Source organism: Vanellus vanellus (genome assembly GCF_965231255.1).
Source record: "Vanellus vanellus genome assembly, chromosome: 1".
NCBI lineage: Eukaryota > Metazoa > Chordata > Aves > Charadriiformes > Charadriidae > Vanellus > Vanellus vanellus.
This window is the reverse complement of record NC_138905.1, coordinates 201,073,084-201,086,699: the sequence shown is the minus strand read 5'-3', so window position 1 is coordinate 201,086,699 and position 13,616 is coordinate 201,073,084. Positions and strand designations below refer to the sequence as shown.

The 13,616-nt window shown below is 39.7% G+C and overlaps 1 protein-coding gene across 1 annotated transcript in view; it reads right to left on the bottom strand.

Annotated features, from left to right (window-relative positions):
* Positions 1 to 13,616, bottom strand: part of MIPEP (mitochondrial intermediate peptidase) — a 77,875-nt gene that overhangs the window by 40,413 nt on the left and 23,846 nt on the right. The window contains exons 11-13 of the mRNA XM_082485813.1: positions 3,484 to 3,637; positions 2,436 to 2,513; positions 1,205 to 1,409 (exon numbers count right to left, since the gene is read on the bottom strand). Of these exons, the coding sequence (XP_082341939.1) occupies positions 1,205 to 1,409; positions 2,436 to 2,513; positions 3,484 to 3,637 (437 nt within the window). The remainder of the gene's footprint in view (positions 1 to 1,204; positions 1,410 to 2,435; positions 2,514 to 3,483; positions 3,638 to 13,616) is intronic.

Below are 13,616 nucleotides of genomic sequence, written 5' to 3'. Positions count from 1 at the left end.
GGTGTGGGAGAGCAGTTAACAGGGGGATACAGAGCTTATACTGAAAGAGCACATAAAGCATTCACTTGTTTTAACAACATCCAGGAGTGATGTACTTACAAACAGCTCAGTCTATTTTAATTTAAAGTGGAAAACTTAAGAAAGAATATTTTGTCACTAGGTGCAAAGTATCTGTTGATAACACAGAACTCTACCATGGACTCCCCTCTATATCATTAGCATAATAGAAAAACGGTAAAACATTAAAAAAATCCTTCAGACAAGGGAGCTACGATTTCAATTGTTTGCCTGTAGGGTTTTTTTAAATAAGTAAACGTCTACTGCAAATTGGATTTCTAGTACACTATTATAGAGGAGGATATAGAATCAGAATCATAGAATTCTCTAGGTTGGAAGGGACCTTTAAGATCATCAAATCCAACCATCAACCTAACACTGCCAAAACCACCGCTAAACCATGTCCCTAAGCACCACATCTACCCATCTTTTAAATATCTCCAGGGATGGTGACTCCACCACTTCCCTGGCACCAAGCCTGTCCACTGGTAAGAAAAGTAGCATGCCAAGCAGCTTTAGCCAGAATGTGTCTTTGACCCATTTGCCACAACCACGGAAGGCCACAGCAGCCTGCGAGCTGTCAGCCAGTGCAGTCATTGCCACTCCTTGAGAAGAGGGACTAAATGTAGAAAGGCGGTATTCCTTTTCTGTGCATCCACTAAGCTGTGATTGCATATTCATTGATGTTCATTTATGTATGATAAAAAAGCCTACCACTTCATCATGCTTGCAAATACAATATGTTTTTGATTTACCAACTTTGCTTTAAGCAGAATCAACTAGAAAAGGCCTGGCTTTTCTGTATTGCCAGTGTATGCTCTTTGCAAGTACTATTTTACTAAATTCCTTAATACAATTTCCTAAGTCAATTCCAACCCAGGATTCACTGTGCTTTTCCACTAGGTACAAGTTTACTTCGATTTATTTTCAATTCTCCAGCTACTCCATTATTATAAACTCCATATAAGGCAAACTTGCAAGAGCGGATACCACCACTAGAACTACAAAGAAGAGATACAAATGCCTAACTTTTATTAGGAGAAGAAGAATATTCAAATGTTGTTTGGTTGGGTTTTAGATAATCTACTCCCTTCTAGAAATTAAACATTTAACTAAAACAAAAAATTTGCTATTCAAACTTTCTCACCAGTGACATGTTGGTACCGAGTTCTTCCCAGCATCGAATGCATAGCATGTCCCATTTCATGGAAGAGATTCTCCATCATGCCAGGACTTAGTAGCGTTGGTGTACCCCTTGCTGAATGGGGCAGGCTAAGCATAAGAACAACTACAGGCAGCTGGTACTCCCCATTTTCCCTTAGCCTGCCTCCACGAACTGTAAAGTGACAATCCTTTTCAAGATAAAAGCAAACATATGCACGGCCAATGTCATTACATCAATGATATTAAAACAATGATGAAATTATTACATTAAACTTAAACTATTAAACCAAACCTAAACATATACTCAGTTACACAAGTTGAATTCAATGATCATTAAGTGTTGATCAACAGCAGCACACTGTTTCTTCATTTTTATTTGCTTCATATTCATACAGAAACTCTTATTCCATAAAGAAAAGACTGTTGCTTTTAGAAGAATTTTTTGTTTGTTTCAGAATTATCAAAACCTCTCATTTTTTCTAAAAAATATCACTAGCTCAAAGAAATTTACTGATGTGCCAAATCCATAATTTATAGATTAAGTTCTCTCCTCATTCTTCAGCAGTAACTTCTTTATAAAACGTAATGCACAGCACTCCTAGTGTATTAGTGAAATAGTAGTAAAACAAAGTAATATATTAAACTAATGCAGATTTAAAGTTTGTCCACTTACCACCTCACTAAAGGCAGTAATTTGCAAATGCTTCTACAGATTGAAGTGTTTGTTTATTGCACTTGCATCCTACAGTTAATATACTGGCACTAGGCAGCATCAGCAAGTGAGTCACAACAGCTGGAATCATCTACAGTTTTAAGTAGAATTTTGAATAAAAATCAGTTATTGTGATAAGTTTTCACCTTTAGAGACTATTAAGATTTCAGATTGTTTTTTCTTGTAAATAGTAGGCCAGAAGATAGGTGTGTAAAAATCTACCATTTCTCTAAACAGAGTTCTATGACATTTCATAGTGTCCGTCATTCTGTAGAACAAAGAGTCTGAGTTCAGCCTATCAAGTGACGTTTTTTAAATGAAAGATTACTCGCAAAAATATTTTACCTAAAACCACATTTGAAGTTACAGATTTTCCCTGTTTAAATTTAATTTATTTTAAATCAAGATAACTTTTACTAAACTTACATTGAACGTAAATTGCCCTAAGACTACAGTCATTACACAAACACAACGCACACTGGAATCAGATCATAAATGTTACCTGATGTGGTTTATCAGGTCGCTGAAAGAAGTCACAATAGATGTATCCTAGCAAACCTTCAGTTTCATGAACAACAGCCTGAAGAAAAAAAAAGTACCATTTCCACAGTGTAAGCACTGATAAAATGTGTAAATTGCAGACAAAGTATTCTAATCCAAAGATTTATAATGAATAAGTGACAAATAAACTGGGAATAATTAATGTAAAATCTGTTGGTAATTTTAGTTGGAAAAATGTATACAAGATTCACAACTTGTCCCTCAACCTACAGCCATTTCTGTATTTCACTCAAAACTAACTAGTCACAGATCAGTATTAAAAGTAAGACTGTCTGTGGCCCCTAAATGACTTCTGAGAAGTCAACAGTAACTACGGCCGATTTACCATGGAAATAAAAGTAGAAAGAGTAAGGAGTAGTTATAAATTGACCCACAGCATATAAAGAACAGCAGCTCTTGCTGGATGTGGAAGAGCAGTGAAGATGATCTGACAGTGAGTACATGGAGGGAAGACAACAGAGGAACCTGGGAACCTGAAGAGTAAATTATTGCCAGAGTTTTTATTTCTACCCTCCTCTAAAAAGAGGGCAAAAAATAAAGACATAAAAACCAATCTAAAAGTAAAGATGACATACAGAATAAAAAAATGAGGCAAAGACACATGACTGCTAGAATATGCACCTACAGCATTCTAGTTGACTACAGTCATCTACAAATTGAAACTAAAAAAACTAGCAGGGCTTATTCAGAAGGATGGCTTGAAAGGCACAACAGTAATCTCTGAACAGAGAACTGTAGGAGCTGACTGATTCAGGCACCCTTCACAAACACATATTATAAAGACCATAGAATACCAAGCATACAAAAGGCACTTAGAGAGAGTATAAAGCCCTTGAGGTCTAACTTCAACTCAAATTAGACAACTAGTGTGTGCTTTTGATAGGTACCCAAGTAATTTGAAAACAAAGTCTGATTCATGGCTCAGAGGAGCACACCATCTTGTCTAACTTCCCTTTGTCATTTCAGATGCTGGGAACAAGAATACTTACCAACTTTCGAACATCTTCAGACCAAACTTCTCCTCTTTGTGTCTGTTCAGCATAAAGGGATATTCCTAGGAGCTGACTGAACAAAGAGTTCAAACCTTCCATGCATGCCCCAAGAGAGAAGAATGGACAGTACAAGCCAGGATCAATGTTGTACCTAAGGAAATACAGGAATCCCAAACCAGTCAGTTAGTTGAGCTACAGAATCTACAGTCTTCACCTTCAAGTCACAGTGACAAAATACACCAGATAAGCCTCAAGGCCCTTATTGAGCATGTTTGGCTTTACTTTTCAAACAGCGAAACTAAGTCACAGACTAGTTATGGCACAGTGCTTCACAGTAACTCAATTTTTTTTATATTCAAATTTGGATACCAAATTCAGCAGATGTTGACTATGATTTTCAGAGATGTGGTGAACACATGGTTCAAACAGACCACGGCAACACCATGGGTGGCCAAGATGTGACTTTTGATCCACAAGAGGCCACCAGCACCCAAGTGCAATTCCCATGCCAAGGCTGCGCCGTGTGACTGATCAGAAAATGGAGCTGTCTTTGGCTGTGGTGTAAGCCAAATCCTCAGCTCAGGCAGGAAACCAACCAGTAAGTGCTGCTGATTCTGCAGTCTTGTCTTTCGTTAGAGCAATAGAAACATCAAGGAGACACAATCATCTCCCACACATGAATCACGCCTCAAGCTCTGGGGACTGTCTGAACCATGTAGAAAGTATTGTACAGCTTTGAGCCTCATGAAGATTTCAGTATGTGATGTGGAGTTCAAACATGACCAAGCTCCCTGAGCCTAAAATCAAACAACTCAGCACGTTCAAGACACTGTGGCACAGAAGACACGCATGGGGAGGAAGACACCATGCATCCGCATGCACACACATAAACTGTGAACAAACAAAAAGCAATTCTAAAAGTAGCTCAGAGATGTATGCAGCCTATACTTGGGTTCAAACTTTCTGAGACTCTGACCCTAAAAAGTAAAAAAAACTAGAAGTGTATCAAGCAAACAAATGCTTTGCAAACTTACACCTTCCACAAGCTGCTCAGGGCCACACAACTCTCTGGAGACGACAGCAAAATCGAAACTGGAATCTGCTTGTAGTTGCATGTGCACCCCAAACGGCAAAAATGTTCTTGCTCCCTCATTTCACATACAAAGTCCAAGCATTAAGTTATTGATACCATTTTCTGGGGTCTCAGAGTAAAGACTGTTTACCTCTAGAGAATCACAGTCCCTCCCTTCTTTCTTGTTTCATGCTCTTGTGCTTTTGCTTCTTAATGAAATGGTAGCTAATCACTGAAATTTAAACACGCATCAGCTAGACTACAATAGCTGAACAGCAAAGATGAGAACCACGCTATTTAAAGGCCTATGATCAACAGGCTTCATTGAAGACCAGCTGTGAGAGAGTCAGCTAAGTCCCTATCCACTTACCTACCCTTCCTTCCCTCCCACTCCCACACACAAAAGACCTAAAACCGAAATCCACTGGGGATACTAAATTTGCCAATATGCTGCTTACAACTGCAGCTACAATTCACTACCCAGCTTCACTGCACCGTGCTGCACAGCAGCCTGCGGTTACTGCTCTAAGCCACGGCACTTGTTCTTGAATACGTCACTGTATTTTGTTTTATTTTTCTAGTAACCTTTATATTACCTTTATCACATACTCTAGCAGCATTTTGCAACTACCATGGCAACACCTGTCAAAAATACAGGTACGCTCAGTTAAAGGATTTTGCTTATTTTCACACTACAAATGCAAGAAGCTAAAGCTGATGTATTCCATTCTAATTTTTCTAGAACACAGAAAATAAAGTAGGTTTTGCCTCTACCATACTGGCACAACTTCTTCAAGATGTGTAGCAACACTTAAATTCACACTCTGCATGCTGCGATATACACATTTTCCTTCTTACTCAAAAAGAGTCTTCACACCAAAAAGAATAAAAATAAGTATGATATAAATCACTTTAGATCGAGTTAGATAAAAAGACTGAAAGCAAGTCTCTAAAAGAAAGCAGAAGAGATTAAGTTAACTTCCATGTAATAAGACAAAGAAATTTGGAGCACGAAGGACTGCTTTACACCCAGAGCCATCCAGAAGTACAGAATTACAGTGTATGTGTTGAATATCCTGAGATTTTTCAGTCAGTAATTCCTAAGGACTGCAGCTCCTTCAACACTGGCACTTTTTGGAAAGCTGTAGTAAGTAAATCTCAGATGTCTCCAGACTTTCACAGTATCACCCTGTGATCACCTTCTGCTCAGATTGTTACTGTGAGAACCTAAACCCACCACTTAGTGCTTTAGTCCTCTTCTGATTCTGCTCTGAAGCTTTCCCTGCATACAGGGTACGAGACCTGTTAAAATTATCATTTTATTAAAAGGAAAAATAATACCTTTTTAGCAGCGAGTTCTAACAACCTCCATAATAGTTTAGGACTGTTTATTTGTCGAATCACTTCAAAATCTTACACCGCCATCATACATACTGCTATGAATGCTAAGCTGAGGTTTCCATTTGTAATTCAAACAATTGCTTCTTTGACTAAGGACTGACCATAAATGAAAATTTCACTGTAAAAGTACTGTCTCAATAGAAGTTTACCATAATGTGAAGCAGGATTTCTCCACATACACCCCTCCACGCTGAGAAATACGGTTATCCTTATTTTTAAAATTACAACTTTTATTTCAAACTAAATTAAGTATGAAATAGTAGGTAAAGATACTCATTTTGTATAGCTAAAAAATTATATGAAAAAATGGACAAAGCTATACATCACTTTTAGTCCTAATTCAGCCTTGAGTTGAGTAGTAACCTAGAGCTACACCTCTTCAGAGCCAACTCAAATGAGCAGCATTTACTAGTTCTGGCTCTGCCCCTATCCTGCTTGTCCCATACTGGTTTCTGCAGAGCCAGTCAAATTTGCCATACCTTGGGTTAGGTTCCAGAAAGGTTTATTAACCCCGGTGCAGCACAAAGCCCAGCAACAACACTACCTCAGAACCAGGGGAGCAACACAGGCACGCTCAAACGGTTTCATATGGAGGTTGCACGAGGGCTCTTTGCAGAGCTTTCTGCAGAGCTCATTTCAATCAGGCCTGACAAAGGTAAGCTGACCATATGCAAAGCCCATCTAGTACCTTCACATCCTCCTCCCTTCAGACATCCAATATCATCCAGGGTTTCCCTGCCATTTCCTCCCTGTCAACTGGGAGAAGAGAGCTGATTGCATGACATATTTCAAGAACGAAACCCATATGATAAAATACTACAAACACACACTTCAGTAAATCAAAATTTAACTCTGCCAATTCACAGTCATAGCAAACCATCAGATTTTCACAGTTGCAGGAAATTAAAACATGTCACTCCTACCAGCAAGTATAGCTGCAGGAAAAGAGAATATGCAAATGGTAAGAAAGTCAGGAACAGCACCCTTGAAAACACTTCACAACATTAAGCCACATTTACACAGGAAGCAAGAAAAATCAAAAGAAGCGTGACATCGAGACAGACCAGACTGCTCAAAATTTTCTGAAGAGCAGAAATTTTTTTTTGAAGGGACAGCTAGCCCTGGAAACCATTTCCAAGCACATGAAAGACGAGAAACTCGTTCAGTAGTCAGCATGGATTCACCAAGGGCAAGTCATGCTTGACCAACTTGATAAACTTCCATGATGAAACAATTGGTTTGGTAGACAAGGGGAAAGCAGTGCTCATTGTCTACCTGGACTTCAGTAAGGCCTTTGACAGTCTCCCGTAAGATCCTCACAGAGAAGCTGTTGATGTATGGGCTGGATGAGCAGATGGGGAGGTGGACTGAAAACTGGCTGAATGGCCAGGCCCAGAGGGAGGTGATCAATGCCACAAAGTCTATTTGGAGACTAGCAACTAGCAGTGTACTCCAGGGGTCAATACTGGGTCCAGTCCTGTTTAACATCTTCATTAATGACCTCAATGATGGGGCAGAGTGTACCCTCAGCATATTTGTTGATGACACCAAACTGGGAGGAGTGGCTGATATGCAAGGGGGTTGTGCTGCCATACAGAGGGACCTTAAAAGACTGTAGAAATGGGCTGACAGAAACCTCACAAAGTTCAATAAGAAGTGCAAAGTCCTGCACCTGGGGAGGAACAACCCCAGACACCAACATATGTTGGGGGCCACGTAGCAAGAAAGCAGCTGTGCAGAAAAGGACCTGGGGGTCCGACTGGACACCGAGCTAACATAACCCAGCAGTGGGCCCTTGACACAAAGAAGGCAAACGGCATCCTGGGCTGCGCTAAACAAAGTATTGCCAGCAGGTTGAGAGAGTTCGTCCTTCCCCTCTACTTGGTGCTGGTGAGGCTACACTTGGAGCCCTGTGCCCAGCACTGGGCTCCTCAGTACGAGAGAGACATGGACATGCTGGAGAGAATCCAACAAAGGGCCACAAAGATGATGAAGGGACTGGAGCATCTCTCCTATGATGAAAGGCTGGGACTGTTCAGCCTAGAGAAGAGAAAGCTCAGGGGGATCTTATAAATGTGTATAAATACCTGAAGGGAGGGTGCAAAGAAGATGGAGCCAGGCTCTTGTCAGGGGTGCCCAGTGACAGGACCACAGGCAACAGGCACAAACTGAAACACGAGAGGCTCCCTCTGAGTATCAAGAAACACTTTTGCCCTGTGATGGTGACTAAGCACTGGCACAGGCCGCCCAGAGAAGTTGTGGAGTCTCCATCCTTTGAGATGCTCACAAGCCACCTGGACATGGTCCTGGGCAACTGGCTCTAGGTGACCCTGCTTGAGCAGGGGAGTCAGACCAGATGACCTCTAGAGGTCCCTTCAAACCTCAACTACTCTGTGATTCTGTGAAGATATCATATGGAGCCGAGGAACAAGACCACACAGCTGCAGTATGAGATAGATTCCAGCTCTATCAGAGGAGGACAATGTTTCATGCTAACTGCAAAGCATTACCACACTCAGTTGAAATACTGGATTAATATGTTTCCTGGGGGGTGGAAGAGAAGAACTCTGAAACTACTTTATGTTTCATTTCGTTTCTGTTAAAAATTCAGATACATACTAGCAGGAGAGCGTGGTGATATTTCTTCATGGATAGAAGAGCTGACACTAATATATTACAGGGAGAAGGCAAGTGCTTATTTCTTCCTCATTCTCAGCACTCCTTGAACACACGCATTGTCCCCCTGAACTTACCGCATGATGAAGAGGATGGGGACGAGGCTTTCTGATAGGTATTTTGTAATACACTGTCAGTATCCAAACTGGGGGGAAAAAATCAGTCTAATGGTTTTGCCTTTTGGAAAAGCACAATACATATCCACCCACACATGGAAACAGCAGTAACAGAATACACTGGCTTAAGGCAGGCTCCCCAGGGGAACTAGTCCCCTACCCTGGCTAATGTTTGAAGATGTCACAATCTTCACATTTTTAGTACAATGAGGTCCTGATTAAACAACCACTTTAATAATAACTACACAAAGTTAATGTCAGTCACTTCTGGTAGAACATTGTCGGGATCAAACCTCTCCCACATTTAATGAAAGATGTGTGTTAATATTCCTCTTGCCAATGGAAGATTGCAAAAAAGTTTTGAAAAACAACATTTTTTATACAGAACACAAAAAAAAATGTTTCTAGTTCTGATCTCACTTATTTCTCCATTTCCACCTTGCCTACTACACCAGTGTACAAAGATCAAAGACAAAGATACTGAAAAATCCTCAAATAGCACTAGTGTTTTATAACGCAAGACTGATATTTAAATTACTTTTGGACAATCCTGACAGCAGTCAGCAGTGATAATTATACCTTAAGTTATCTGACATCCATAGTTGGTTTGTTTGTTTGCTAGCCACTGCAATGTCATTGGAGTTACAAAGAAAGTGATTAAAATATGATAATATAAAGCAATTTTCACAATCAGATGATAATAATCAATAACACACTTCAAAATGCATATCGGGTACTGGAAAAAAGCCACTGCTCCAGGAAGTGGATAGTACATCTTCAAAAATCTTCTCTAATACCAGTCTATAAGCAGTAATCATTCCAGACACCAAAACACAGATTTAATGCACAAATTTTGAATTTGGTCCTACCTTATACATAAATTCTCTTTTCACAAATCAAGTAAGACCAACTATCACTGAAGAAAGCCTAACCCCAAACTTGCACTGATTCCAGGAAAACTTTCTCTTTGGGCTTATTTAGAAATAGAAATAAGCCAAACCCTCAGTTATCTGAAGCTAATGTTCTATAACCAAAAACTCAGCTCCTGGAGTTATTAATAGATGATCTTGCCTTTCAGTGGCAAGAGCAAGCATATGACTGTCTCTTTTCTGAGCCTCCACCTTCAAGATTTAATGCTACTCACTGCAGAATGAAAGGTGTAACATTAGATAAGATTAGAGGACAATGGGGGAAAGGGAAGAAATTAATCTAAAAGATTTGAATCTTTCCCAAAAAAAAAGAATACTCAATGAGCAGAACAGGAAATCCTACAATCTCTACTAGATCTGTAAAACTGAAGTCTGGCTGGAGGGTGTGGGTGGAAAAGTATTTGGAAGAGTTTACAGGCAAACTACATGCTCCCTTATTGAAGATTCTTGCTTGATTCCAGGCATTCAAACGGTAGCAGCCATTAGCAACCTCATTGTTTCCAGATGACAGGAAAAAAGCATCTGTTTGCTAGCAAATGATTACCCAACCTCAGTTACTCGCAGCTTCATCACCTTCGTGAAACTGCACGTACACATTTCCCAGGGACAGTATTTCAGTGTTCAAATTCATGCTAATCTAAAACACCGTAGCACAACTTCTTGGCAGCAATGGGGACTGCAAATGTGACAGCAAGCCAAACTTCTCTTCCCTCAGCCCTTTGAATAAAATTTCTAATACTGTTCAAGGGTCTCGAGTTGTATCTTCAAAACACTCTCTGACCCGGGCCAGATTATCTAAAAGACCACATAAAACTCCAAGATGAAGACTTACACTCCCTTAGCACTTTAAACTGCCCTGTAACAAAGATAGAGCCTGTCTGTGTAGGATGCAGAGCCTTTTTGAGGGCTGATCCAAGAGTGTAAAATTAACTTCTCCTGAAGCTAAAAGGGGAAGCTCAAAGTTCACCACCTTCTATCCCAGGTGTACGGTGTTTCTTTGATCATTTTCTTCAAATGTGAAACCAAGTGTATTTGAAAATGCACACAAAAGCCTCCCAACAAAAAATTACCAAAACAAGGCATTCCACTGCACATTACTTCTCTATTGATAGAATGAAAGGATAAAAACTTTAGTTAATGAATTAACTGATAGTGACTGACTCTATATAAAAAAAGAGCAATGTTTCCAAAGTACTACAGCTTAGCCTGCCCCTGAACTGCTCACTGGTCAGAGCAAAACAATCTTCACAGTCATAGAATCATAGAATGGTTTAGGTTGGAAGGGACCTTAAAGATCATCTAGTTCCAACCCCCCTGCCATGGCCAGGGACACCTCCTGCCAGACCAGGTTGCTCAAAGCCTCATCCAGCCTGGCCCTAAACACCTCCAGGGATGCGGCATCCACCTGTTCCAGTGCCTCACCACCCTCAAAGTGAAAAATTTCCCCCTAATGTTTAATCTAAACCTGCCCTCTTCCAGTTTAAAGCCATTCCCCCTCGTCCTATCGCTACATGCCCAAGTAAAAAGTCCTTCCCCAGCTCTCCTGTAGGCCCCCTTTAGGTACTGGAAGGCCGCAATAAGATCTCCCTGGAGCCTTCTCTTCTCCAGGCTGAACACCACCAACTCTTTCAGCCTGTCCTCATAGGACAGGTGCTCCAGCCCTCAGATCATCCTTGTGGCCCTCCTCTGGACCTGCTCCAACAGGTCCATGTCCTTCTTATGCTGGGGACTCCAGAGCTGGATGCAGTACTCCAGGTGGGGTCTCACGAGAGAGGAGTAGAGTATATTAACATGTATAATCTACATGTTAATAACTGTTCATGACCCTACAGTGCATATAATTATATTACATGTTAAAGTAGCAGCCACTCTAAGAATCACTTTATGTATGATTTTCAAGCTGTTATCAACTGTGGGCTTGGACAGTTGTCTAGCTTTGCTCCTTTTATTTAAAACAAATAGTAAAAAAATCAAATAAAACTGCAAGAAAGAGCTGCTTTAATATTAGCACACTCTTTCTGGTCACTCTTTGGCAAGCTGCCTCTATAGTTATTCAGCCAAGTTACAATTTTTATCTCCAACAGGAAATGCATTCAAGTATTTTGGGGCAAAGAAATCAGAAAGCAAGTTATTACGACCCCTACGGAACTACGCTAACAGGCGTTCTGCTACCAGTAAAATTTCTGCTAAGGGTTACTGCTCCTAGCAAGAAAGGTTAATGTTCTGGAGACAGACGGCTAAAATCTGCATTCAAAACCAACTGGAGCTCCATTTGGCGACAACTGCAGAGAATTGGTGGAAGACAGGTTTTCTTGTATGCTGTAATTTGCAGCTTGCTTGCTGCACCAGCTGAGCAGACAGGCAGAATTCAATGAGGAGGATGATGCACATGGAATACTAACGTCACTAGCAGAACATTGTACTGCCATCTCCAGAGCTGGCAAATACATGGAAACATGGTTACAGCACTTCCTAAGGAAGAAAAAGGATTTAGGTCAGCTAAGCAAGCCAAGGGCAAGAATTAAACATCCTGTCTGGACACCCTTTCACTTAAAATGTGAGTTTTGGGCCCCAGCAAGGTGATTCAAAGTGCTTCAACTAGGCTTTCGGGATGCTTATGTCACCAGACAAAGGCAGACACAAATATAATGCCACTCTCAGGCTTAGCAAGGTACCAGCTAGAGCTAACTAAAAGTCTTCTGCTCAGCTACAAGCTCTTGCTCCTCTCTGGAACTTAGTCTTCCCTGACTGGACTGCATGTTGTATACCTGAATCCCAAAAAGATGAACAGCAGTCTTTTCTATGGGAAGATGCCTTTGAAAATGCAGGCAAAGGAGATGGAAGAATGGTGGTCTGATGAATCGCAACAGAACCTTGCAAAACGTGACATGCTCCAGTCAAAAAGATTTCTTACCACTGAACCTTTCTTCTAGGGTATCTGAGGTCAAAAATACAGGTAGATATTGATTTTTGATACTTGCAGTTCTGCAAAATGTTTTCCCAACTACACTTGAACTTGAGCACATAAATTTTCTTAAGCCCTTACATGAAACTTAAATGATCTGAATGCACTTCTGGAAGAGCAGGAAAAGGAAATATCAAAATTTCTATCCGTTACAGACATACACACCAGAAAACACAATTATTAATCTAAAAGAAGACTTCCTGAAATCAAGAAGGCATTTTTACATGACTAGATATTAAAAAAAAAAAAATTACTTTTCATTTAGATATAGGAAATATCATATTACATTTATGGAAAAAATAAAGGACACCAGTATATAAATCTTACTCTGAACAAATCAGAAATGGCATCAACAAATATATACATAAAGTCATCAACAGTGGAAAAGAATATTTTTCTCTGTGCTAAACTTTCAGTTAGATACTTTGACTTAAAAAAAAAATAATCAAGAATTAAAAGCAGTCCCTTTCATTGCTATAACAAACCTTAAATTATTTTGTTGTTATTCCTGTAGAATTGCATAATTCATATGCTTAAATGTCCAAAACTGTGAATGACTGAGAAGCACAAAAATTAACAAAAGAAGTTTGTTCTGTTTTAATTTTGTCTTAAAACATACTCCAATAACTTAATTCACTCTGAACATCTGATTTCAAATGCCAAAGCATTTATATTTACAGCAAAGCCCAGGAAAGAATGAAAATGTTCTTATATACTTTATGTCAGAATGTGAGCTCAGAAACTTTACAAAGAGAAATCTCAGTACTCTCCTAAAGAAAGCAGAAATATCAAAGAAAACAGTAGTTTCTTTGATGTAAATTCCTGCTTTATATTAAAGGATAAACTATGTTAAAAAATCCAGACACCTTACTTTTACAGTATGCAGCCCAGCACTATTTTTAAAAGAAATAATGTAGCCAAACCAATTTAAAAACCAATTTTAAAAAGAAGTTAACTGACACAATGAGGTT